Source organism: Meles meles, chromosome 5, assembly GCF_922984935.1.
Source record: "Meles meles chromosome 5, mMelMel3.1 paternal haplotype, whole genome shotgun sequence".
NCBI lineage: Eukaryota > Metazoa > Chordata > Mammalia > Carnivora > Mustelidae > Meles > Meles meles.
Window position 1 is genome coordinate 69949611 of NC_060070.1, and position 27748 is coordinate 69977358.

At 40.5% G+C, this 27748-nt stretch overlaps 1 protein-coding gene across 3 annotated transcripts; it reads left to right on the forward strand.

The window, feature by feature from the left end:
• On the forward strand, positions 1–27404 carry SLC18B1 (solute carrier family 18 member B1). Of its 3 annotated transcripts, none has more exons than XM_046006345.1 (14): positions 1–252; positions 1397–1536; positions 5479–5574; positions 6240–6313; positions 7826–7973; positions 11196–11352; positions 15508–15644; positions 18418–18519; positions 19860–19951; positions 21055–21150; positions 22999–23073; positions 23997–24090; positions 24211–24260; positions 24485–27404. In XM_046006345.1, the coding sequence occupies exons 2-14, from the start codon at positions 1495–1497 to the stop codon at positions 24549–24551; spliced, it is 1230 nt and encodes a 409-aa protein (XP_045862301.1). In that variant the 5' UTR covers positions 1–252; positions 1397–1494; the 3' UTR covers positions 24552–27404. The 3 variants fall into 3 exon arrangements, with proteins under 3 accessions (XP_045862301.1, XP_045862300.1, XP_045862302.1); XM_046006344.1 differs by having other exon boundaries at positions 1–214; positions 24485–27403; XM_046006346.1 differs by having other exon boundaries at positions 163–297.
• Positions 27405–27748: the final 344 nt, after the last annotated feature.

Here is a 27748-nt window from a genome sequence, read left to right on the forward strand (position 1 = left end):
TATCCTCCCAGGCTGCGGGCAGCTCCCGGCCCACCGCTGCCCGCGGGGAATCGGCAATGCCAGGGTCTGGCTGAGCAGGCGCCGCCAGCTTCTCGGCTCCTGTGAGGTCGAGTCCGAGGGCGCGGGCTTGGACCCCGGAGCCGCGGCGCGGGAGTACCGTGCGTCGCGCTCATGGACTCGTCGGGGGACCCGGAGGGCCCACGCCTCCCCAGAGGTGACCGAGAGCGTCGCGGACAGACACCCCGTGGTGACGTGGGTCCTGTCGCCTTTATCGACGACTGAATTAGTTTTAGCTTGGTTTGTTTCGGAGGGATTCGAAAAGGCTGGGGCCTGGCGAGGAGGGTGGGGGAGCGGGTCTTCGGGTTTGAGCTTTTCTCTCTTTGGGAGGGGTTGAAGTTCAGGGCCAGGGCGAGGTCTCTGAAGACTTTTCTCCTCTGTAGCGCTGCTCTTATAAATATCCTGTGTTTGGGAATGCATTCAAATCAGTATGGCATTTGACAAAGGTAAAGCATTACATTTGGAGCACCTACTGTTGCGCCCCCCTTTTAACTTTCTCTCAGTTCCCTTCCTCATCTATTCCAGAAAGTTTTACAAAGATTCTTGAGACTTCCTCATCTTGAACAGATTTTTTCCCCCTAGGCTGCAGTGGCAGCCTCTGAAACGTAGAGCAGACCAAGTGAAGTTTTCTTACTTAAATTTCCTTTTTCTCCAAGCCATTGAATTTAAAATGGCTGATAGATTTGATGAATATTTGAAACTGAGTAATTGACCTGTTATCTTTAAAACTAAATGAGCACTTAGCCCTGGAAATAAGTATTGAAATAATCAATGCAAAAGTGAAAAAATCACTGAAATAATCAGTGTAAAATACGTATTGATTTACAGATTTGTGGGACTTGTCTTTCCAGCAGCATACCATTGTAAGTGTTCATTCACCAGTTGAATGCTTTAGTTTGTTTTCTCCTACTTACACTCCACTTGACTTCAATACTACCCTAGAATGCTTACTGAACAGCTAACTTGACATGCTTAGAACATTTTGAGTCCATGTAACATATGAAGCTAGTAACTTGAGAAGTTACATTATAGTTTAGAGAGCAGTACCCTTTGGAGGGCTCTTTTTTGCCTCATCCTTCTTGAAGAAATTTACTAGAAGTGGAAGAAATAGTGAAGGCAAAACAGATCAGATGGTTTGATAAATTCTGCCCTGAAAATGATACGTTTTCGAAATGGGAGTGATGTACAAGTTTTGTGTTCCATTTGATCAAATGTGCTATACTCAAAATAACCCTTAGCTGTGCAGATATTATCTTAAGCGTCCACAGAAGTGACTTTTGCGAACTTTGGTCAGGAGTCCCAATTACATGCCTGTAATTGTAGCATGTTTGCATTTAAGGTGATGACCCTCCAGGAAATGCAAGAGAGACATCCAGACAGCTTTCAAGAGAACAGCTCTTTGTACTGATATCAGCAGCTTCCATTAACTTGGGTTCTATGATGTGCTATTCTATCCTTGGACCCTTTTTCCCCAAGGAGGTGAGAAATTTTTATATTTTTCTGAATTTTAATTTTTTAACTGGCACTTTGAATTATTTCATTCTGTGGTGTGTAAAATGTAAAAATCTGCATTTAGTAAAGATGATGCATAGAAATTTAGTAAACAGAAAGACTTCTGGTGGAATATTTGATACCAGAGGAAAAAAAATCCAGTCAGAGAGGAAACCTTCTTGGGAGATAACTCACCTAAATATAACTGACCATCTGCGGATTACTTCTCTTACCACATAGTTTGATAAATCTTTGGTTTCTGCAACTGAAACAAGGGGGATGCTCTGAGTAGTTGAGATTTTGGCATTATTGCAAAAGGTCTATGCTGAGACAGGAAGTTTGTCTCCTGGAGTTTTTAACTTATTAATATTTTGGAATTAGGAAGACATGGTCCCATTAAATCCCCTTTCTTTAACTTGAAATTCTTATGGAATCTAGTAGCAATGGTTTGTGCCAATGAGGAATTCTTAAAGTGGTTAGTTCCTTCCAATCATTGCCTTTTATGTGGGTTTATGGTTCATGACAGACTCAAAGGGAATTAACTCGTAGAGAATCCCTTATCTGGAGGTGGGTGGGAGGTACCATGAAAGAAGTGTACTGGCTTTGTACTCTTTGCCCAAATCTTAGCTCTCATTGTACTCTCAGTCCTCTCATTGCCTTGATAACATGGAGTCCTTCATTCTGTGTGTTACCAACCAGGAGGGAAATGGCTTCTCTGCTAAAAGAACAATGTAACTTTGTACCTATACTGTGCTTTTTAGTTTTCAGTGTGCTTTCCCACACATTTATCCCATTTGGTCTCTGCAGCTACTGCATAAGGGAGTAGGAGACTAGCGAGAATCTCATCATGTTGCCAATGAAGACAAGACTCAGAAATTCAGTGACTGGCCCAATTTAGTTCTCTTTACTGAGTGGGAGTGGAAGGGTTAATGGGTTCCCACTCTAGGGTATGTAGGCATTGGATGCATTAGGGCAGAAAAGAGATAAGACAATGTCCCTCTCTTGTCAATCCACTGGGAGTGACAAAAGATGAAAAAAAAAAACATGAGTTGCAGAGTATTTGGACACCCTTTACCAAAAGGCTCTTCAAATTGTTAAGAGACTCTGGAGAAAGGAATAGTTAATTTTGTCCTGTGTGCTGGTGGGAAGGGAGGCAAAGGGATAGTACTGAAAGGGACTTCATGGGATAGACCAAAGGTAAGTCTTGAGAAATGTAGTTCTCGAGGTGAACAACAGAGGCAAAGGTGTTGTAGGAAAGAAATAGGTTGGATAGTCATGGGCTTAGCAAAATAAATAGCATGTTCTTGGGGAAAGCAGACAACTTGATGTGTCTGGGCTGGAGGGAAGTCCAACAGGAGGCAGCAGATCTGCAGAGGCAGGGGGAGCTAGAAGGCAAGGGTCCTTCCATGTAGGCCAAGGATGTCAGCGAGAAGTTATCAGGGATGTCTGAACAAGACAGAGTAGCCTGATCAAGTTTGGGTTTCAGAAAATATAATGAGGGGTAGAGCCTCGGAATTAGGGTAGAGGAGAACTAGAGTAACTGGAACGACAAGATAGTGGAGTGTTTCCTGGCTCAGTTGGAACTCAGAGCAGTATTAGCTTCCTCTTAGTGGAATACAAAGGAAAACCAGACTACAGATACATGGTTTTTAATTATTTTATTTTATTTTTTTTAAAGACTATTTGCTTGATAGAGCAGAGTGAGAGAGAGAGAGCGTGTGCACATGAGGTCGGGGAGCAGTAGGCAGAGGGAGAAGTTGGCTCCCCGCTGAGCAGGGAGCCCAGTGTGGGGCTGGATCCCAGGACCTGAGATCATGACCTGAGCTGAAGGTAGATGCTTAACCAACTGAGCCACCCAGGAGCCCCTGTTTTTGTTATTTGTTATTATTTTTTCCAATCTTTTTTAAAGAAGTGGACATCGAGCTGATGTACATTGTTGTATTAGTTTCATGTCTGCGGCATAGCAATTAGACAATTCTATACATTATGCAGTGCTAACCGCAATGAACATAGTTACCAATTGTCACCTTTCAAAGCTGTTGAAGTATTATTGACGATATTCCTATGCTGCACTTTTAAGTTTTTGATTTACTTTTTTTTTGTTCAGGAGGGAAGGCTGAAGGAAAGAAGACAGAGGAAGGGAGAAAGCATTCTAACTTTAAAAGGTCTAGATATAAAGATCGGGCTCTTTCTTTTCATTTCTTATTAAAATAAAGCCTTGTGATTGCCAAATGTACAGGCAAAACTTACCTTCCCTCCTGCATGTATCCTTCCTATTACCTAGAGCTAATTAGACAAAGGCGAAACTGGGCCCTTCTTAAATTCTGGTGCAGGATTCCTATTTCTACTTATCCTTTTTCTGGCACCCTCCTTCTTTGTCACAGGACAACATGTGAACTAGAAATTGCTTTTAATAGCTATTCTTGGTTTTCTAATGTGAAGCAGCCTTCACATTTCAAAAGTGATATTTAGCTGCTGCCATAGAATGTGATTCTGAAATATCTGAAGTCACCATCCCATGTCCACAGCATATGTGGGAACCTGCGCAACATGGAAACTGTCATGGCTGCCATGATGGTGTAACTTTTGCATGTCTGCCTCCTCTTGTATAAAATGGGGCCAGCTAAAAGTGCACCCCTTACCAGTTCTTGTAAGAAAGCATGCACAACAGCACTTAATAGCGATCCTCATAGTGAGGGTCCAATAAATAAATGTTAGTGCAAAGCCATTATATCAATAATGCCAGGCTCTAGGTTGAAATACTTACCAGATCGACTAAGCAAGCAACATGGATAATGTGACTTGACCAATGTATGTTCTTTCCATATCTTTATTGACTCCTTTGATGATATCTTCCCACTGAGGTACCTGTTTTAGTTTGCTAGCACTGCCATAACAAATACCACAGATGGGGTGACTTAAACAACAGAAATTCCTTGTCTAACTGTTTTGGAGGCTGGAAGTCTGGGAAGATGTTAGCAAGGTTGGTTCCTTCTGAGGACTGTGAGGGAGGGGTCTGTTTAGGTCTCTCTTCTTGGCTTATTGATTGCTGAGTTCTCATGCCATCTGTCTACTTTTGGTTTTATTGCCTGGGTTTTTGGTGTCAAATCCAAGAAATCATTGCCAACACCAATGTCAAGAAGCACCCTCCTTTGAGGAGTTTGACAGTTTCAGATCTTACATTTAAGTCATTCTGAGTTGATTTTGTGAGCGGGTGTAAGATAGGGGTCTGATTTCATTCTCTTGTTTCTGGATGTCTGGTTTCCCAAATGCCACTTGTTGAAGAGACTATCCTTCTTCACTGCCTGTCCTTGACATCCTTGTGGAAGATCAGTTGACCATATGTGTGTGAGTTTATTGCTAGGCTCTCTAATCTATTCCATATGTTTGTCTACGCCAGTGCCATGCTGTTTTAATTACTTCAGCTTTGTTATTAATTAATTAAGAGAGTGCACATGCATGGGCGTGAGTGTGGGAAGGGGGAGGGCCAGGGGGAGAAGGAGAGAGACAATCTTAAGCATACTGTATGTCCAGCACAGAGCTCTACTCCAGGGTTTGATCTCACGACCCTGAGATCATGACCCGAACTGAAATCAGAGTTGGATGCTTAACGGACTGAGCCACCTAAGCACCCCTGGAATTTATTTTTGAAATCATGAAATGCATTGCCTCCAGCTTTGTTTTTCTTTCTCAAGATTATAAAGCTAACAATTCTTTATGGGTGTGGTGAGTGAATAATTTTCATGTCAGAGACTGGGTCTTACTATAGTTTCCCTTCCTTCCCCATTATGCTTATTTTAAAATGAAAATCTTTAAAATTGCTACACAGATAAGGGTTACAAGAAAACAATGCCCTGATCTAATAGCTCCATCTTTCCACATGGATGAAAGTTTGTCTTGCAAACTTTGTTTCCTTTTCTGTTTTTAAAGGCTGAAAAGAAAGGAGTCAGCAATACAGTTACGGGTATGATCTTTGGATGTTACGCTTTGTTTGACTTGCTGGCATCTTTGGTGTTTGGAAAATATGTAAGTATTAAAATTCATATGAACACTTTAATTTTTAATATGTTGTGTAATGAGTTATTCTAATCTATAAGTCTAGAATTTCCATCGATACAGAAATAGCCATCACTATATTTTATGAATTATGCGAAGTATTGATGGTTCCATTCTTAAGGTTGATTAATTTTTTTTCTAAGTTTTTATTTGAATTCCAGTTAGGTAACTATTAGTTTTCAGGTGCACAGTATAGTGATTCAACACTTCCTATTAAACACCCAGTGCTCATCACAACAAGTACACTCCTTAATCCCCATCACCTACGGTGATTAAGGTAACCATCAGTTTGTGCTCTATAGATAAGAGTCTGTTTCTTGGTTTATGTCTCTGTCTCTTTCTTGCCCTTTCCTCATTTGTTTTGTTTCTCAAATTCCCCATATGAGTGAGATCATATGGTATTGGTCTTTCTCTGACCGAGTTATTTCATTTATCATAATGGGTGATTGATTTTTCACTTCTTCCATGTTTGCAAGCAATGGATATTATCATTCCATTAAATAATTATTATAATCTTATATTAATTGTACATATATTTCCCAAACCTTATATTTTCTGATGCAGTGGATTTGTTTATGTGGATGTGGACTTGTAACAGTCATCAATTTACCACTCTTCTCTTACATTTATTCTAGCTTGTACAAATTGGAGCAAAATTTATGTTTGTAGCAGGAATGTTTGTCTCAGGAGGAGTTACAATTCTCTTTGGGTAAGTCATGTTCTGATATGTTTGGGAACTTGAACAGATTTCATAATTTATCTTCAGTTTAAAATTTTAATGGATTCTTTAAATCACTCGGTACCATTGATTGCCTGCTTACAGCCGTGCATGTAGCTATTGGTAAAGGGAATTGGGTGTTTGGAGGATAGGATCAATGCAGGAAAGAGCCTTCTAAGGACTTATCATTAGGTGGCTTCTGAATCCGTTCATCAGGGCTATGAGTGTGAGTGACAGAAACTTAACTCATTTTTCTGAGTCACACGATATGTTTTGGCTCAAGCGCCAAGTGCATTAAAGAATCAGCCAAAGCATATCAGGAGACAGATGTTAAAATAATGTCATTGGAAATCTTTCTCAAGTTCCTGGTTTTGCTTTCTTCTTCTCGTGCTTTGTTCTTGGTCAAGGTGTCCCCTTGTGGCAGCAAGAGTCCTCAGAGAATCCTCAGTAGCTTCCCACTTTTCCTGAGCTTTCGGTAGATTCTTAGAATGGAGCCACTGGCCTGATCTTGTTGGTGACCCATCCCTGCATCCGGGGCAATAAGGGAAGGGGGACACTCTGATTGGCCAGGCTTGAGTCATGTGCTCCGTTCGGAATGGTTCCCTTCATTGCTGTTTCCAGGAAAAGAGAAAAATAGGTGCCAAAGGTAAAATAGCTATAGAAATCTCAAGGCTTAGAGTCCTTACACCAGCAGTTTGGTGGCAAATCATGTGAACGAGCCTACACAATTACTTGGGGAGTATAGCAGCATGGAAAGAGTATGGTAAGATGATGGAGTAATATCAGAAAGCCTTCATATCAAACTAAGAACTAAGTGGGTTTTTTTTGTCCCTCCCCCCCTTTTTCTTTTTTTTTCTTCCTTTTTCTTTCTTTCCTTTTTTTTTTTTTTTTTTTTGAAGGGGGGATGGTCTTCTGTTTTCCACATTCCTTTTTTTTGTTCGTTTGTTTGTTTGAAGATTTGAGTTCTACCACTGAGGGGTACCTGAGACCAAGAAGTCTTTTTTTTCACCTATGTTCTTAGCAGAGTGATTCTACATATTTCAAAAAGCCAATTTAGTATCACCAGTTTCGGGAGCACACAAGGGCAATGAAACTGTCGTTATGTGACGCAGATTGTTAACCAAAAAAGAGATAATTGCCTTCTACTGAAAGTACAACAAAGTAACTTTAAAAAAGCATTTTTTTAAAAGATTTTATTTATTTATTTTACAGAGAGAGTGATCACAAGTAGGCAGAGAGGCAGGCAGAGAGAGGGGGAAGCAGGCTCTCCGCTGAGTAGAAAGCCAGATGCGGGGCTCGTTCCCAGGTCCCTGAGATCATGACCTGAGCCGAAGGCAGAGGCCTAACCCACTGAGCCACCCAGATGCCCCCAAAAAATCATACTCTAAAGAGATTTATTATAAGAACTGTAGGTGAGATACGATTCTTTTCAGTGAGTTGAGATAAAAAGGAAAAACAATAAAAACCAGCCTGGCATTTGAGAATTGTCTTGTTCTTTTTTAGTGTATTGGATCAAGTTCCAGATGGACCAGTATTTATTGCTATGTGTTTTCTAGTGAGAGTGGCAGATGCAGTCAGCTTTGCGGCAGCAATAACTGCGTCTTTTTCCATTCTCGTAAAGGCTTTTCCAAATAATGTGGCTACGGTGTTGGTATGTATTTCATATGTGTTTCTTGTTTTCCTCTTAGCGTATGTGAAAATATTCACCTTTTCCAAGTTAACACTTTCTTTGAGATCTACTTTTTCCTATTTTCTGTGTGTTTTGGTTACCTTTTACCCCAGTTACTACTTCCAGCAGCAGGCTGTCAGCAAATGTACCATCAGTCTTGTTTAGGTCTCTTCCTACACTTACGATCCCCTGAAAGAGCAATTTGACAGGTAAATGGGGTTCAAACTAAATATTCTTTTTTACCGTTAAAGACAAAACAAACAAAATGAGCTCACCGGTAGTATTTTGTTGTCTCTCTGTACCCAGACTGTGACCGAGCAACAGCAGACAGTTCCTTAGCAGTCAGACACTTCATTCAAGCTTGAGGCCTTCCTTTACTTTTCTCAGATTCATGGAAGGAATCTTAGAGAGCTTGCAGTCCTTGTTTGCTCTCTTACTTTTCCCCAAATCCAGAACTTGATTGACATACATTCCCATATATTGGCCGGGTACCTAGTATTAGTGACAGACCAGATGTCTGTCCCAGCTCTTGACTACTGCCTCTGACCCCAAGCAGGCTCTCTTATGGCTCTCTCCTCTGGACCCAGGCACTCTGGAAGGACCTGTGGTTTGCATATCAGACCAAATGCAGCCCTCAGAAGGAATAATTGTCCTTTAAACTTTAGGGCCTCCTCAGCCTAGTTCTAAGAATGCCCTTATTTGGGGCATAAGGGTGGCTCAGTAGGTTAAGTCTCTGCCTTTGGCTCAGGCCATGATCTTAGAGTCCTGGGATTGAGCCCCGCACTGGGCTCTCTGCTCTGCAGGGAGCCTGCTTCCCCCTCTCTCTCTCTCTGCCTGCTGCTCTGCCTACTTGTGATCTCTCTGTCAAATTAAAAAAAAAAAAAAAAAAAAAAAAAGAATGTCCTTATTTACCCTTATTAATACTGTAGTTTTGGCCCTTAGTATTTTTGTTGTGTAGGTAGTTATTTCTTCCCACTTTTTTTTTTTTAAGATTTTATTTATTTATTTATTTGAGAGAGAGAATGAGAGACAGAGAGAGCTTGAGAAGAGGGAGGGCCAGAGGGAGAAGCAGACTCCCCGCCAAGCAGGAAGCCTGAAGCGGGACTCCATCCTGGGACTCCAGGATCATGACCCAAGCCGAAGGCAGTCACTTAACCAACTGAGTCACCCAGGTGCCCGTATTTATTCCCACTTTTTATTGATTATCTATATCTATAGCTAGCTGGCTGCTCAGGCTCATTTTAGGTTCTGTAGCCATATGGTAGGCAGTGATGTACTGCTTACATTTCCCAGAAACACATTTCTCAAAAATGGTTCAGAAGAACACGAGGCCACTGACAGGCTCTGTAAAACGAGGCTCTGGGGGTAAAATGGAGTGTACCTGTGCTGTCCTCCAACGTTCACTTGAGTGAGTGTATTAAGGCTCTGAGAAATCCTGTAGTAAAGATATTTTATTTAATTTTCCACAACTCAACTTGACTATGGAACTACTTTTTGACTGGTAAAAAACTGCTCTTCTGTGGAACACTCTGGAAGGTGCCACCCAAGGAATTTCTTATGATGACAGCAATAGTCACTTTGATTTTCTGGTCAACAGGGGAAATTCATGTTGCTAACACCATTTCTATATAAAAATTACAGCCTAAAGCTGACACAGCTAACTTGGTAGTGGATGTGGACGGCTTCCTTATGACGAAATGTAGAATTCCTATATTCTTTTTGAAATTGAAATTACCAATGGACTACTTTTGTGTCCTCTGTGAGGTCTCAGAATGCAAGGTTGCTAGCCACAATCTCTGCTTAGCACCTTCAAAGACTAGATTGGTTTAAAATGGTGCAATTTCTGTAAGAGATTTTTAAGAGTAAAATATTTTCCTAGCTTTTGGAAAAAGCTAGTTTTATTTTAATTTTAACAAAAAATTTTATATAGTATGCAATTCAGAAGTTGCCAAAGGAAATATAGAATAAAGTGAATGTATTCTATATATTACTTTTCCTCACCTTATGGACACACCTGTTGTCTAGGAATGCAGTCCCACATTGGTCTCCCAGGAGGCCACAGAGAATACAGGTTCTTTCTAGAGCGATTCCATGTACGTATGAATGTGTTCACGGGCGTGTGTGCAAGTGCACACGCAGGCGTGCATGTGCGCACATACACACAGGCACACGTGATTCTTTCCCCTTTGTTTCCTTTATGCTAGTGGTAGGATACTCTCCACATTGTTTAGAGCCTTGCTGTTATACTAACAGTGAAATCATTTCGGAGCTCTTTCTGTGCCTATACATGAAGAGTTCTCTACTCTGGCTTCCCTTTAGTGGCAGTATATAGTCCTTCACTATATGGAGGTGACGTACATCCATGGTCTACTCAAAGTGTTGGTGAATGTTTAGATCACCTACATCTTTTGCTGGTACAAACAGTGCTACAAACACATAAGCTTATACGTATACCGTGTCACATCTTTACGACTGTGTCCATCAATTAAGTTCCCGGAATGGCATTCTGGGTCAGAGAATATGAGCCAAATGACCCTCCTGCGTTCATTCATTCACCAGCAGTGTATGCATGGGATGCTTTCCTCACTTTCTTGGCAGCAGAGCATTTGATGGGTGATTAGTAAAAACTGGTATCTTGTGGTTTAACCGTTTACTTCTTTTGAAAGTGAAGATGGGCTTTCTTTTACATGCCTAAGAGCTACTTGTATTTTATGTGTCAACAGTCTACTTACAGCATTTGCTCATTTTCCTATTGGATTGTTCATTTTCCCCCCATTGATTAGTATTAGCTCTCTTGATATATTTGGGGAAAGTAGTTCTTTGTCAATATTTATTTCCCCTGTTCTTCATTTGTCTTTTGATATACTTAACCATCCATTGTTTTTCATATTTTTATGTAATCCAATTTATGCATCTTTTTCTTTTGTGTCTTTTGAGTTTTATATTGCAGTTAGAAAAACTTCCCCACCATAGGGATTAAAAATTAAAAAAAAAAAAAAGCCTGCCATATTTTATTTTTCTAGAATTTCTATGCTTTCAATATGTATGTTTAAGTTTTTGGCTCATCTTGGGTTTGTGTTGGTTTGTGTGTGTAAACTGTGACATGGATAGAGTTTTTTTCAAATGGGGTTCATGGTATCTTTACTTGTTAATTCTTCAAACAGATTATATTGACTCAATTTTCTTTTTCCCCCCCATTTTTAGGGAAGTCTTGAGATTTTTTCTGGACTGGGACTAGTTTTAGGGCCTCCTTTAGGTGGCTTCTTGTATCAGTCCTTTGGCTATGAGATGCCTTTTATTTTGCTGGGATGCATAGTTCTGCTGATGGTACCACTCAACATGTATATTTTACCGAATTATGGTAAGACCGCATTTATTACTCACTTTAAGAGTCTGAAATTTAAGTATATTTATGCCTTTGTAGGAGGCCAATTTCACAAATACTCACTTTTATTTTATATAATCAATAATAGATTTATGGCACACCCTGAAAGAACTGATTCTCTTTCCAGAAATGTTGCTGTAGGCAGTTTATATGAATTTCTATGTATTACAAATTGGTTCTGACCTTTAGAACTGTCGAATATTTAATTTCTCATCATAAAACATCACCCTGTGAAGTGCCCACCAGAGGTCTTCTTGGACTTAATTAAGTATTCGGAACGACAAGTTATCAAAGGCCACACATGGCAGTATCTTCTTGGAAGGCCGGTAGGCAGGACAGCGAGGTCAGACCTTCTCCCAGTAGCCCTCCCAGCTGCCAGTGTGAGAACACACAGCTGCATCGGGTAGTAATGGGGGTCACCCTGGCTTCAAAGCTTTATGCCCCATAGGAGTCAACCTATCCTGCAACAGCTCCACGGACATAGCTGCAAGTGTCACCGTGAGGGACATGCCTAAGTCAGCACACTCAGGGGGGCACCAAGCTTGGTGTCCTCATCAGGTACACATCGTTCATTTTGAGTTGCTTCTCTACGGACTCTACGGAATGACATTTACCAGGCAAGGGCTATTTTTATTATAAGTGAGATTGCCTAGGAACATCACTGGCATTTGACCTTTATCAGGTGATGAGGGGAACAGAGCTAGAGAGTTAACTTGAAGGCTGGAGAGGAGAGAGCTAGAGAAAGTTTCTAGAGAAGAACTACGCCCTGAAATGCAAGGTGGTGCTTGTCGTTTCTGCTTATGACAGTGGTTTCTGTGGTCGAGCATCCTGGTTGCTTGGTTCACAGATAACATTGGGCTGATAATCAAGACACTGACACCAGGTCAGAGTCTCATGCAGTGGGAAAAGCAGTTCTGACAACCCTTTACCCCACTGTAGAGGGAAAAAAGACTTTGTTTATTCATTCATGGTAGGACAGGGTATTTAGAACTTCTGTGGTGAGGCACTAGACTGGCCTCCTTGCATCTTTACTCCTGGAGTCCTGGCCTGCTCTCTTTGTCTCCCCCTTTCCCCCACCACGTGGTGTCTTTTGCAGCCTTTTCTGACTGCCACCAGCCTACTTTCTTGACAATTAGTTCTCTTCATTTCTGTTATTCCTCCATTAAAGTCTCCCAGCATTTTCACTGAACTTAACAAAATCCCAGTTAGCTATATTTTTGTGAACAAAAGGGTTTGGCAACGTTGCTGTTTATCTATGGGGATCTTCTGTTTAGATTGAATGGAAAAAAGCTGGTATTAAAAAAAAACTCTGAGATTGATAATGTTAAGACTATAAATAAAGATTTAGGGGTTCCCGTGAAGGAGTACTTATTAAAATTAATGTTTTTGGAGAGCTTATGGATAGAACCTAGAAAATTAAATTTTCTTTTATTTTGATGATATTGGCAGAATTTGGTGCCCTGTAAATTGTACCCCACTCCTTTACCTCCTTCTGGACTCACAGACAGTGTGGTTCTAGCTTTGGGGGGTTAAGAGTCAACTTTAGTGTCTCTCTCTCTCTCTCTCTCTCTATCTCTTATCCTGTGTATCTCCACCAAGTCCTCTCTCTGTACCACTCTCATGAAATATTTCTAAAACAGTCATGGACCTGCCAGTCCTCTTATTAAAAATCTCTAAATCCGTGAAACGTGAACTTTATCTTGAAAGCCAGGAGGACCTGTTGTGAGATTGTAGTAGAGGAGTCACATGGTCTGAAATCTCTCCCTTTCCCATTTGCTCTGACCCTCCTGATTCTTCAAAACTTACTCTGCATTACCTCTTCTGGGAAGTCTTTCTGAACCTTCTTGATCATCCAGCTAAATGCTGTATAAGTAACACCTCTAACAGTAGCTTCCTGTGGCAGCATCATCAATCAGGGGGTCATGTCCCTCTAAAAGAATAGGTCAGAATTGTGGGGAGCAGAGAGAGTACCCGAGTAGCTTGGGAAAGCTCCCCCGGTGATTCTGCCATGTGTCTCATGAAGCAGGTATCACGCTAGGTCTTCGTTGCTTGGCCTCCTGCCACAGTTTAATTAAACTCATTATGTGTTTGCTTCTTTGGATGCTCTTATGTATTCTCATTGTGCTTTCTCATTTTTCCCTGCTTTGGATTTAGAGAAGGTGATCATTTCTGCCATAATAGTTTATCTTATACCAGAAATCCAATAATACCATTTATATGCAAATAAATATAACCAATTAAAATTGATCTATAATTTATGTCTCAATGGTGACTAATGAATCTCTTTAATAAGCTATTCAAAATCCACACCAAATGAAGTCTCTTCCTGCTGACCCTATTACCCCAAGCCACATGGTGGTGTTTGTCCTCTCTCTGAGTCTAACTGCACACTTTTCTGTAGTTGAGTGTCCTGGACTGTGCTCACATTTGGTTCACCATTGACTATTTAGCTAATAAATAAGAAATTAACATCATGGCTTTACTTTATCCCTTGGATCTTGACCAAGTTCTAAATGTAATGCTCAAAATCCTTGAACCATCCTTTGTGCTTTTTTTTGTTATTTTGCTCCATACTGGATCCTTATTCTCCAAGAATTAAGTAATGAACCATGACAGGTGTTTTTGGAGAAATAAGGATATACAAGTGCTGATCCTCACCCTCAAGGAGCTTCCTTGTCCACACCTGGCCAATATCATCTCTGCCCCAGCACTGTGGTTGCCTCCCGACTGGTCCCCTTGTCTCCATTTCCCACAAGGCCACAGAGAGGTTTCTTTAAACCACAGATCTGATTCCTACCCCTGTTTGGATTCCCTAGTGATTTCTCAGGCTTTAAGTGTGTTTTTCAGAGTCTTGCACAAACATGCTTCCACGGTATGATCTCTCTCCATGCTGCTGGTGTCCCCTACACCAGTCTCCATCCACTAGCTTTGCTACTCTCCCTTCATTTCTTCAAACACAGAATAGTTTTCCTGATTTTTGAGTCTTGGAAGGTGCCATTCCTGGAATAATGTGCCTGGCTTATTTTTTCCTTATCCTTGGCTTCCTCATCTTAAGCTCATCAACTTAGGTTATCTTATCCTCATCTTATACCTCATCTTAAGGGCATCAACTTAGATATCAATACTTCCGGGAAGCCTTCTTTAAATGGCTTTCCTTGTTTTTGTTTGTTTGTTTAAGGCAGTCCTCTCATATGCTATGAAAGGTTCCCTCCTAGTTACATCCTAGCTTTCTCCTCTCCTTCCTGTAACTTCTTTGTGAGGTCAGGGCTTGGCTCTGTCTTTTTTGCCTTTATCTGCCCAGCATTTTGCAAAGATTTTGCTCAGTAAATTAACAGGATGATAGGAAAATCACCAAACGGTAGTAAACAATAGTAAAAAAAAAAAATGTAGTTAAGGTGCTAAAAGGTATGGTAGATTCCAGAAGTGCGGTAGGAAACAGAGAAAGGTAAAATTTGTGGACCAGAACCAGACCTTACGGAGTGGATAGAATTTGAAAATTAGCAGGAGAAAAAGAAAGGAGTCAGAGCATGTGACTGGAGGCTTGGAAATAACCATTCCTGTTGCTGGGAACAGTGAAGAAGCTGAGTTCCTGCAAGGGGATACTGGAACTTAGGTGGGCGCAGTTGACCTTGAGGGCCAGTGTAATTTATGTGTGATTCAGTAGCACACCTCTCAATCTGGTGTTTTCTTTGCCATCAGAAAAGAAAAAATTTTCTTGTGCTCTTTGGTGAACTTAGATTCCTTCTCAGCATACACATTGTTCCTTGATAAAGCTTCTGGCTTTTCCCCTGCACCAAATATAACTTTATATATTCTCCGTCCCATCTGGGGGAGGCCTCACTTGCTTCTCAGTTATAACCTATAACTGAAGACCCTCTCTTCTCACACTCTGCTTCCAGTTGATTCTTTATGAATTTGAGAAATTGTTTTTAAGAAAACTCATTGTGGCTCCTAGGTTTGAATAATTTATATGCAAATATAGATAATCAGCAATTTTAAGCAAACTCAGAGGTGCAGTTATTTTGATTACCAAATAAAGATGGCCTTACCAATTTTACTTTTCAAAATAGGTTGACATTGTAAACTACTCTGATTTTTTTTTTTTTTCCTTCTTCAAATTTTTACCCAAAGACTCTGATCCAGGCAAACACTCGTTCTGGAAACTGATCACTCTACCCAAGGTCGCGCTCATAGCCTTCGTCATCAACTCACTCAGCTCATGTTTTGGCTTCCTTGATCCTACTCTGTCTCTCTTTGTTCTGGAGAAGGTAGGTAGCCTGATTGTCAAAGAGCTCTGCACTGTAAAAAGTGGGTGTGTTTGCTTGCTCTTGGGTTCTGCTTTGTGGAATGAGCTCTGAGTGGCTGTGAGAACTGCACCCACGCGTAGCCTGTACCTTCCCTCTGTGACATCCCTTTGACTAGGGGTCTGATTCAGGGTGAACGACAGAAGCTTTTCACTAAGTGGCCCGAATACTGGTCTCCTTTTTCAAGGTCTTGCTCGAGTCATCACAGGTCTGGCTGCTTAACAAGGATACTTTCCTCTACTTGTTTGAATTCCAGTGAGACATTTGGGGTACTCTGTAGCTCATTTGATGTTCTTCTCTAACAGATCCCTTCTGGGTCCACGTACTTTTTAGACTTTTACATACATACAATGAAATGACTATGGAATATATTAATCTGGGATGGTAGAGAGGAATCAAGAGTCTCTCTCGGTTATTTTTCTTTTTTTTTTTTGAGTGCTGGAAAATAAATGTTGAATTTAAAAATTGGATGTTATAGAAATTTTCTCTTAGTTATTTCTGGAAAAGAGATTATTAATAATGTGATAAAGTGTACTACTAAGTCTGGTAGTTAATTATACTGAAGAATTAATATGCGTTTATAAAGGCAGAACTCTAATTGCATCCCACACTGACGATATGTGAGGTTTGGGAATTCAAAAAGCACAGTTACCCGACACAGTTCCTCGAAGTCACTAGAGACAGTTTTGGGTATGTGAGATACGCAAAAAGATAAACATGGAGACTGTGATTTTAGTGCCTGACCCAATGTTTAGGAAATAATATAGTATCTTGCTTGAGTATCTGTGAGGTAATAAGAAACATATTTTGTGTTTATGATGACAATGCCATTCATGTCATCAACAGTGTATCTATCTCTTCAAGAGTCATTTTTCTATCCTCTGAAGAATTTTTGCCTAAATAAGGGGAAAATATTGTAACCAATCTGTGGTAAATCCAAGTTGCTCATGTGTATTTTATCAGAAATCTTTATAAATATTATTTTCCAAATACATTTGTTAAATATATCTTTACATTTTCCTATTTTTTCTATCAAAAGATTTTTATCCTGTTGCTCTTCTTCTGACTTCTCACCAGCTGTTTGAACTGGCAGCTTACTGTCCTGTCATTCGTCACCTAGCCTTTTAGGGTAGGACATTTCCACCCTGTCTCCCCCAGTTATAAAATCAGAAGACACCGCTGACCTTTTTTCTTCCTACTAGAATCTTTTTTTTTTTTTTTAAGATTTTTATTTATGTATTTGACAGTGAGAGCAAGAGAGCATAAGCAGGCAGAGCAGCAGAGGGAGGAGAAGCAGGCTCCCCACTGAGCAAGGAGCCCGATGTGGGCCTCGATTCCAGGACCCTGGGATCATGACCTGAGCCGAAGGCAGTTGCTTAACCAACTGAGCCACCCACGTGCCCCCTTCATACTAGTATCTTCAAAAAGGACTAATTTGTTACAAAAATTGTTGAAACATATATGGACTCATATATAAATCTCATGAGCTTGCTTAGGAAAATTAGTTAAGGAAAACAGGAACAACTCAGTGAACCAAAAAAGGTTTTTATATCATGCTAATAACAGTATCAGGGTTGTGTGGTAGCTTACTGTTTTAAAAGCGTTTTGTAATGCATCACATCATCAATTCTTTAATTAGATATTAGCAGCCCTTTGAAATAAATGGGATAACTGTTATCCTCAGTGTTTTTTTTACACCAGTGCATTTTAGTCTTGGGGAAGTCAGCATCACTTTGTGGCTTGTTAGAAATGCAAATTCTTAGGGCACCTGGGTGGCTCAGAAGATTAAGTGTCCCACTCTTGATCTCAGCTCAGGTCTTGATCTCAGGGTCCTGAATTCAAGCCCCATGTTGGGCTCCATGCTGGGTGTGGAGCCTACTTAAAAAAAAGAGTAAGAGTCATTTATGGTTTGTCTCCCTCCCAATCCCATCTTAATCTCACAAAACAAACTGGGGGTTGCTGGGGGGAGGTGGGATTGGGAGAGGGGGAGGGGGTTATGGACATTGGGGAGGGTATGTGCTATCGTGAGTGCTGTGAAGTGTGTAAACCTGGCGATTCACAGACCTGTACCCCTGGGGATAAAAATACATTATATGTTTATTAAAAAAAAAAATTTGGAAGGGGAGGCGAACCATAAGAGACTATGGACTCTGAAGAACAACCTGAGGGTTTTGAAGGGTCAGGGGTGGGAGGTTGGGGGAACAGGTGGTGGGTAATAGGGAGGGCACGTTTTGCATGGAGCACTGGGTGTTGTGCAAAAACAATGAATACTGTTACGCTGAAAAAATAAAATGGAAAAAAAAATTAAAAAAAAAAAAAGAGTAAGAAATGCAAATTCTCTGCCCCATCCCATACCTTTTGAATCAGAAATTTTACAGCTGAAGTCTAAGAACCTCTTCAAAGTACTCTGGGTAGTTCTCTAATGCACACTAAAGTTTTTGAAGCTCTGGTTTACATGTAAAAAATGTTATGATTCATAGAAGCAAAATTATATGTTCAAAATCAAATGCTATAGAGCAAGACATCTAGGACTTTTGACCTCTGGTTAGCTTTTTTTCTTCCCCTTATAGAGAAAAAGGAGCCCATTTACACAAGTAAGTCAAAATCAGGAAAGATGCTTAGTGGTAGTAGTGGGCTCATGATAGATAACAAGAACTGAAGAGGTGGCTAGAAAAGATTTATGTTTATTTTAAAAATGACTTAATAACATAACTCTAATATGAAATTTTTTTTACAGTTTAATTTACCAGCTGGTTATGTGGGACTGGTATTCCTGGGCTTGGCTCTATCCTACTCCATTTCTTCACCATTGTTTGGTCTGCTGAGTGATAAAATACCAGTACGTACACTGAATCTTCATTTAATAATCGCTTTTCTATATTTAGGCCAGTGGCTTTCCAGCTGTACTTCTGGAACTCTAAAGGTCCATTGATTAGAATTGATACTCAATTAAAAAAAAATTCAGTTTATTAATATATAATTGAGAAATAAAATGGTAAGATATTTAAAGTGTACACCATGGTGATTTGGGATCCGAATACATTGTGAAAGGGTGCCTTCCATCTGGTTAATTAATGCACTCATCACCTCTATATTATCTTTTAATTTTTTTTTTGAGGGGGCAAGAACATTTAAAATTCTACTATATTCAATTTTTGGAGTCGATGGTGAGGTTCTAGTGTCTTCCAACCTGTCACTCTGAGAAAATTCTCTTTTAATTGCTTCCTCTGAGGGGAAATGGGGTCTGCGTTGAAGCTGTTGACTAACTATTGGATTTGACTTTCTAAAGGAAAAAGTCCCTTGATGTAAAATAACGCGAATTGGCCTTAAAAATTAGGGCAGAATCGCAGAAGTAGTTAGGACTAGGGAAGCTTGAGTGGAGACAATTCAGGTTTTCTGTGGGAATGAAGGGATTGGCTACATAAATATACATTGGTTGTCCTGTGACCATCCAGGTAGAAAATCCCTTCTGTTCTCCTTTGCCTAGGTCTAAACCATTCAATCCAGATGATTGGTATACAGTGCTAATAAGTACTGATAGCCAAATCTCCAGCTTCTGTGATTTTAGTGCTTGCTTGTATATATATATATATTTATTTATTTAGCATTTCCCCTCCTCATTAATCTTACATAAATATTTATCAAGACTTAACTTACACGGAGATTACTAGGTAATCTGAATGACAAAAAGCAAGGGTCTTAAACAATATTTGGAGCTCGGTTTTAAGACCCTCTTCTCTCACTGAGCAGATACTTTGCCTCTAGAATTTTCTGCCTGTGTTCAAGTAGTTTAAAAGGAATAATTCTGTTGGGTACTTTTAAAATAATGTGAATATGTATTGCATCTACCAGGTGGTTCGTTGTGGGGACTGCTTTTTAAATTGTTATTTTTGGAATTGTTCATCGTGTGCAAAATCTATAATATGCTCCCTTCCCAAGGAATCCTTTTCCTAGGAAACTCCCTAGCTTGAGGTATATTGTCCTTGCTTTTCTGTTTACCATCTACCTATTTTCTCTTAAATGTAAAGTTTTGTTTTCGTCAGTGTATTTGGATCTTGTTCATGTCATGGCTTGTGTTCTTCAATGATTTTTTTTTTTTTTTTTTTTTTTTGCATATGCTTCCTTTATGGAGGAACTTTACCTCTCAGAGTTTTTTTGGACTCTCATTCTCTTTACCAGCATCTAAGGAAATGGTTTCTGGTCTGGGGAAACATCATCACGGCAGTATGCTACATGCTCTTAGGACCTATCCCCATCTTGCACATTAAAAGGTAACATTTTTCCTTTTTCTATTAATTTCGATTAAGGAAATTTTTGGTGGGACGAGGGCATAGCTTCATATTTTGAACCTTATTACTTCAATAATTACCTTGATTTAGGACTCCAGTGAATTGTTCGTTAGACTGGCAGTATTTTACATTGCTAGGAGCTAGCCAAAAGAAATGCCTAAAATCTGTATCTAGTGAGGAAAAAAGCTTCTCCCTTTGAGTTTTAATTGCACGCTTGTTTGTATTTTATTTTAAAAACAGTGTTTGTTGCTACCTACTTTTAGGTGATAGTTCTTACAATATGTTTTTGTTTTTTCTCTTCCTTCTTGAGCCTTAAGACTGGGATCAAATCTTTCTTTTGTTTCTGTCTCATTCTTAGCACATAGTAGCGGCTCATTAGAACTTCTTAAATGTAATATACTTGCTGAAATACAGGGAGCTTAGAGGTTTTCAGGTAGTCCTGGGATAAAGTGTGACAGGGAACCAGCAAGTATTTCAGGGTCCTTTCAGACTTGGGTTTGCATCCAGCCTTTGCCACTTACTAGATACGGGAACTCCGGCAATGGCAAATCATTAGCTTCCAAGAGCTTTGGTTTTCTTATCTGATCACAGTGTGTGCTGCTTGGCAGGATAATGCTGCAAGGATTCAGTGGGGAAATGGATATTAAGTAAATGGCACACTGTCGGAAGTGGAACAAAATTAGTTTCCTGTCTGTTCCTTTACCACTTCCCTTCTAGGCCTTTTTTTTTTTTGTCAGTCAATTGAATTTCAAAACCCAAGTGATTGAAGGAGCTGCATGAACATTTAGCCAATTCTGACTAGATTAGACACGCTGATAATCTCTTATCATGTTGAGCATGGGATATGTGTGACCAAAGAAATTGAGATATCGTGGTGAATTGATATCCACCCACTCCCCCACCCCGGCTGTAAGGGTGCTGTCACTGAAAGAAGTGGGATAAAATGGCAATGAGGCAGACTGGTCACGTCATCTGTGAAACAAGCTGCTCTGGGATTCAGCCTGCCCTCCCTACTAGGAGGCTTTGTGCCTGTCCACATGCTAATGTTGCTTGGTTTTTTTTCTTTCTCCAAAACCCTTTTGCAGTCAGCTCTGGCTGCTGGTGCTCATCCTAGTCCTGAACGGCATCTCTGCTGGAATGAGCTTAATTCCAACCATCCCGGAGATCCTCAGTTGTGCTTAGTAAGTCCCTTCTGTGCTTGAGAAGCCGGGTCGCGAATAGTAGGGAGCGTCACACGCTTTCTTGAATTTCTCAGTTTTCTAGGATGTTGGAGTTTTTTTTTTCAGAAGACCAAATCTTGGGGTGCCTGGGTGGCTCAGTGGGTCCTGGGATCGAGCCCCACATCGGGCTCTCTGCTCCGCAGGGAGCCTGCTTCCTCCTCTCTCTCTGCCTGCCTCTGCCTAGTTGTGATTTCTCTCTGTCAAATTAATAAAATATCTTAAAAAAAAAAAAAGACCAAATCTTGATGATTTTATGTCACACAATATTGTGCTATAAATAGTGTATGCCGTAACACTATAGATGACAATCTATGGTAATGTTAACACAGTGATAGGTCACATGAGCTGTGGGTAGAGCTGTGGGTAGAGGCTTGGCTTGGTTTATGCCTAGGAACCCACAGAATTTTGAAAAGCCAGACCACAATGGAAAGGCCTCAGCATTATTTCCTTCTCACGGAGAAGGTCCCCACAAGGGCATACGATCACCAGGTAAAATGATTCTAGTACCATTTCCAGTGCATTGGGGGCTTTGGGGGTGGGGGTGGGGGTCTCACACTACCAAGCAGCTCTCCAGAACCAGCTAGTTCTGCAGTGTAACTGTCCTGCAGTGTAACTCGATTCTGATGCTATCTAACTGGAGAGAAGGTCACATCCTGTAGGTTAAGGACTCCGTCCTGCAGGCTGCCATGTGCTGCAGCTGCTAATTCCAAGTCCAGGTTGTTATATGTGCTTCTGACTGGCCTATAAATCAGAGGTTCCCATGAAAACTTCCTAAGTTCAATTCATTTGCTAGAGTGATTCACAGAGCTCAGGAAACCAGTGTACTCATTAGAGTTTACTGGTTTATTGTGAAAGAGATTAAAGGATGTGAATCAACAGCCAGATGAAAAGACGTGCAAGGTAAAGTCCTGATCAAAGGAGCTTCTGTCCTTGTTGGGTTTGGGACCCCACACACTGGCATGTGGAAGCGTTCTGGTTCACCAACCTGGAAACTCTTTCACCCTGTCCTTTTGGGTTTTTAGGGACATACCATACATACCCACAGTTGATTAAATCAATGGCCATTGGCCATGGAGTCAACCTCTAGCCCCTCTCCCCTCCTCAAAGGTGGGGGCTTCCAGGAGTGGGTCCTTCCAGGAGTGGGTCCAAAGGTTCTAACCCTCTAATCACATGCTTGGCTCTCTTGGCCAACCAGCCCCCAAGGTTCACCTTATTAACATGACCAAAGGCACTTGAAATTGCTTTCCTCACTTAGGAAATTCCAAGGGTGTTGGGGTGGCTGTATGCCAGAAACAGGAGGGAGACCAAATATATATTTATTATAAATCCTAGTATCACAGTAGGCATTTGTCACTGGACCACCAGTCTTTTGTTTAGGAGGCATGATGAAGAACACCAAGGGAGCAGGGAGAAGAATGTGAGCTCTGTTGGCTCAAGTCAACAATTCACCAAGCAATAAGGAGCTGCCTTTGGGTTTTCTTAAAGTTTCCCATTACTCTCTTTACATGTTCATCTCATTTTAAGAATTTCTTCGTTAATTATGTTTTTATGAGACTTCATGCAAATGGGTCATGACTCGATATCATGCTTTATATATGCAATAAAATTATTTTTAGAAAACCATGGAGTCAACATAAATACAAAAATTCCTTCAAATTGGATTAGCTTTTCATCTTAGAAATGGAGTGTTCTCTCTGTCGGTTTTGTTCAGATCATTTCTGGTCTATTTTAACTTAACTGTCACATACTATTTGCTTTCTTCATGTAGGTTTCCCTTTTCATAACAGATCTGTTCTTCTGTCTCTGCAGCGAAAATGGCTTTGAGGAGGGATTAAGTACTGTTGGACTCGTGTCGGGTCTCTCCAGCGCAATGTGGTCAGTTGGGTGAGTAGCCCCTTCATTTACACCCGTCAGATGTAAAATACTGTCTCTACTTCCATGAAGAAATTGACACTGAGAAGTCTGATGAGTTGCCGAAAGGCACCTAATTCATTTAGACTAGAGCTGGAGTCCTAACCCACATGCTCTGCCTTTAAGATCAGTGGTTTTACCAGCAGTTTTAAGAACTCATCAAAATGGTCCCGTGTTCTGTCTTTTTTTAAATGATCTTTCCAAGTTCCTCTAACAGGAGCATGTCTCAAGTTTTAAAGATGTCTTCATTTCTTCATTCACTCGTCTATTTTTGACTCTTTGCTATCCCTGAGGGATGACTGTGCACTGACACAGTAGTGTATCTCAATAAATGAATACCGAATTAAGTTCTTTTCAATATGAATACTGAGAAGAATAGAGAGAATAATATAAAGGTTCTTTTGAGGGCGTGTCTCCTTTTTAACATTCTTGTGTAAGGCACCAGTTTTTCAGAAGCAGTTACTATAATTTTAGAATTGTTTAAAATTTTTGAACGTCATCATTATCAAATATAATTGTTTTCTCACACCCAGAGCTCTGTCCAGGAATTGGCTTTTGTCTTTAATACTTACAGTTCGAATTTATTTATGTATTTCTTAGAATTTTATTTATTTATCAGAGAGAGAGAGTGCACGCACAAGCAGGGGGAGCAGTAGGCAGAGGGAGAAGCAGGCTTCCTGCCCAGCAAGCAGCCTAATCTGGACTCTATCCCAGAATCCTGGGATCATGACCTGAGCTGAAGGCAGATGCTTAACTGACTGAGTCACCCAGACTGCCCCCTTACAGTTCCAATTTAATGAAGATGTATGATTGAGGGATTGTGTCACCTTTAGGAAGTAATTCTTTTTTTTTTTTTTTAAATGCTATTTAATACTCTTTCTCCTTTTCATTGTTAGTGCTTTTATAGGACCAACACTGGGTGGATTTATGTATGAGAAAATTGGTTTTGAATGGGCAGCTGCTATCCAAGGTCTTTGGGCTCTGACAAGTGTGAGTAATTAGTCTGTTGTTTTCACCTTCCTTTCTTTTTCTTTCATTTCCTTCCTTTCATTTGTGGAGATGTGTGACTTGGAGAATTGACATTAACCAGTCCCTTTAATTGTATTCAAGGGACTAACGATGGGCTTGTTTTATCTGTGGGAGCACTCACGGAGAAGAAGGTATGGTCAACTCTTGAGGTTTTTTTTTCCCCTTTAAAAGTCAGCCTGTGGGAGTGGAAAAGAAATAACCATTCTGTATCCATTCTTCCAGTCAGCAGATTTCTGGGCACCCGAAGCCTTATTATTTGATAGATGCATTTAGGGGGAAAAGTAGAGATGGGTTTGTTTGTTTGTTTTTTTAAATGAGAAATATTGAGGTTCTCCTCTTTTTTCTTTCAATGCAGATCTAAACTCCAAAATATTCTGGGCACAGAGGAGGAACGGACTTCCCTCTTACCTAACGAAATCTAGCCTTAAGAATCCTGGATCAATACCCATTGGGAGATGGGTGCTCCTGGCCTTGAACATCAGAGTTGAAGGGGTTTTCTTAATATTACACACAAACCTCCACGGACTGTATACCAGCATCCTGACAGTCTCAACCTATATTTGGATAATCCTGTGTTGGACTGTCCTAAAAAGCTGGCCTGCTAGACCAGCCACATTTGCAACATTAAGTGTGAGAAGAGCAGTTGAAAATCAGCAAAAGTTTGTGTTTTGAGGTGATCCAATCTGGCCTTGAAGGGGTTATTGACTCTAGGTCTCCTGTTTCCTTTGTTTACTTTTTAAGTGCACTAATTCTGTGAATCTACCTTTTGTTTATTAACAGGGAAATAAATGAATTCATTTGATATGCTTAAAAGTAATATAAAGATTACTCAAAATGTATAGAATAACTGTGAAATCAGTTTTTTAAAGGCATGCTTTCTCTCTGTCCTAAGATTTTTGTTCTCATTTAAAAGGCATAATTCCTGCCTCCCATCATGCAAAAACTCTCAGCTCTTCTAGAAGTTTTGTTTGTGTAAGAGGCATAACATTAGACTTCCATTTTTGTAACATACTTTGAATTAGGATCTGGATTTATAAACAGTGCTTAGTATAACATCCATTTCACTTAATCTCCCTCTTTGAGTTCTACCACCTGTTTTGTTTTTGTTTTTGTTTTTTAACATATTTCTGGTAGATGTATTCCATTCCCAGAGCAAGTGAGTCCACAGGACTGTTTCTTGTATTCTAGGGAACGGGTTCATATGATTTCATGTGAAATCCATGCTGTGGCTTGAAATGAGTGAATCTCTCTGTGTTATTCTCTTACCTCCTGATGTGTTTTCCTGCTGTAGTAGCCACATGGACACTTAAAAAAAAAAATAAAAGAAATGGTTTTATCTATATATTAATTCAAAAATATCTATTGAATGACTTCTCTGAACTGACCCCTCTGGGAGGCGCTAGGAATTAAGCTGTGATCCAAATAAACAATCTCTGCTTTTATGGAATTTAGATTCCGGTGGAATGGACAAACCATAAGTAAATACCAGGATCTTTCATTGTCCTACAGAGTTGCTATGAAGGGAAAATGTGGTGATACGGGATAAGTGACTGAGTAACTTGGTGTGGGGTCTTAATTTAGATAAGGCCTCTCCAGGGAGAGGAGGCTTTTGAACTGAGACCTAAAGGCTGAGACTGAGGCAGTCATCCTGAGGGAGAGCCTTCGCTAGCACATGCAAAAGGTCTTGACATGCAAAAAGAAAAAAAAAAAAAAAGTCTTGACATGGTCGGAGATGACACCCAGGCCCACGTGGCTGAAATCTAGTAAACGGAGGAGGTAAGGGGGAGCAAGCTTTTCAGCAGGGGATTCTGGAATTTGATTTATTTTTCAGGAAGATCATTGTCTCTGCTTGTGCACTTGAGAGGGGCTGCAGATTAGCAGGGACGGAAGAAGATTTATGGGAGCTCTGAGAGACAGTAGTATGGACCACGAAGGTAGTGGTGGAGATGAAGTGAAGAAGATGTGTTTGGAAGTGGAACCAACAGGACCTGCTCAGGTGAAGGCAGGGGAGAGAGGAGTTAGGATGATCAGAGATTTTGATTGAGGGTGTGGCAGCTGATGATGCCTCTTAGTGAGATGGGGAAGAATAGGAGTAAAACAAATCCTGAAGGGGCAAAATAACCCAAGATGGGATGCCCTTTCACACTACCAAAACTGAAAAAAAAAATTAGAAAGGTGATGGAGATGGGGATGATAGCAGCTACAACCATTTTGGAAAACTGTGTGGCATTGATTGCCAGAATTGAGCCTTCACGAATCCCATGAACTCTTTCTTGTCCTCCTCTCCCGAAGTCCTTTTGTTGTGAGCACTCCAGAGGGTGGTCCAGTGTATGCTTCCTACCCACGCGTGGAAAACTGAGTGTGACCCTGACCCTGTGCACCTGTGCTCAGCCCAGTAGCGAAGTTTGCCGCTGAACACCTGCAGTTCCCGCCGCTGCCACGCGGGGCCACTATTAAAGCACGAAGGCGGTCGATACTGCCGCTCCCAGCTGGGGCGCGGTGACGGGGTTCCCAAGGACACTACTGGGGGTTCTGACGTGGCTCGGGACCACCAGCGCTGTCGAAGTTCAAGGTCAACGCAGATTCTAGGCTCTCTGGTGAGCGGTTTTCTGCCTTCACTCTCGAACACGTTTCTTTTAATATATGCTGACACTTCGCACGAAACCAACTTTGCCCCTTTCTCATTCTATGATTTTGCAAGTACTAAAATAGATGACAAAAATGTTTAAAATGTGAGTAAAGATAGAGGAACGCTGAGCTAAAAACGTAGGTCAAAACCATCATGGGAAATCACTGTATGTTTGTATGTTTATATATTTGTGTGCCTCTAATGTAACAAAGATGCCGAGCTTTGAAGGATCCTTTTTAAAAAATGAAACTGAATGTAGAATATAACAATAAATAAAAGGTGTCATGTACATGATATGCAAATTAATCCAAAAGGAATTTTTTTATTTTAAATATATAAATTCACAAATCATTTTTCTGAAACTTTTTTCCCCTTATGATTGCTGATTCACACGCAGTTGAAATAATACAAGGAAATAATACAGAGACCAAGTTTACTCTATACTCAGATTTCCCTCGTGTTATTATCTTGCAACTCTATACTCTATAATACAGTATCAAAACCAGGATAGAGTCAAGATACAGAACCGTTCCCATCCTTCATCTTGCTTTTTTTTTTTTTTAAGATTTTATTTATTTATTTGACAGACAGAAATCACAAGTAGGCAGAGAGGCAGGCAGAGAGAGAGGAAGGGAAGCAGGCTCCCTGCTGAGCAGAGAGCCGGAAGTGGGGCTTGATCCCAGTACCCTGGGATCATGACCTGAGCTGAAGGCAGAGGTTTCAACTCACTGAGCCACCCAGGCGCCCCTCATCTTGCTTTCTTATGACCGTGCCCACCCCTCTCTTTCCCTCAGTAATCTGTATAATTTCATCATTTCGAGAATGCTATATAAATGGAATCCTATAGTATGTTACCTTTGGGGATTGTTTTTTCTCATTTGGCCTATGTTCTTTAGATCCATGTTGCATTATCGATAGTTAATTTCTATATATTGATGAGTAGTATTCGTTGGTATGGATATACATCTTGTTTAACTGTTTTTCATTTAA

Excerpts from the sequence above, each read along its gene's own strand:
- SLC18B1 (XM_046006344.1), top strand. The coding sequence starts at position 172 with ATGGACTCGTCGGGGGACCCGGAGGGCCCACGCCTCCCCAGAG. Across the intron at positions 18,520-19,859 it reads TGCTGAGTGATAAAATACCA|CATCTAAGGAAATGGTTTCT; the intron begins GTACGTACACTG and ends TCTCTTTACCAG. Across the intron at positions 24,261-24,484 it reads GAGCACTCACGGAGAAGAAG|ATCTAAACTCCAAAATATTC; the intron begins GTATGGTCAACT and ends CTTTCAATGCAG.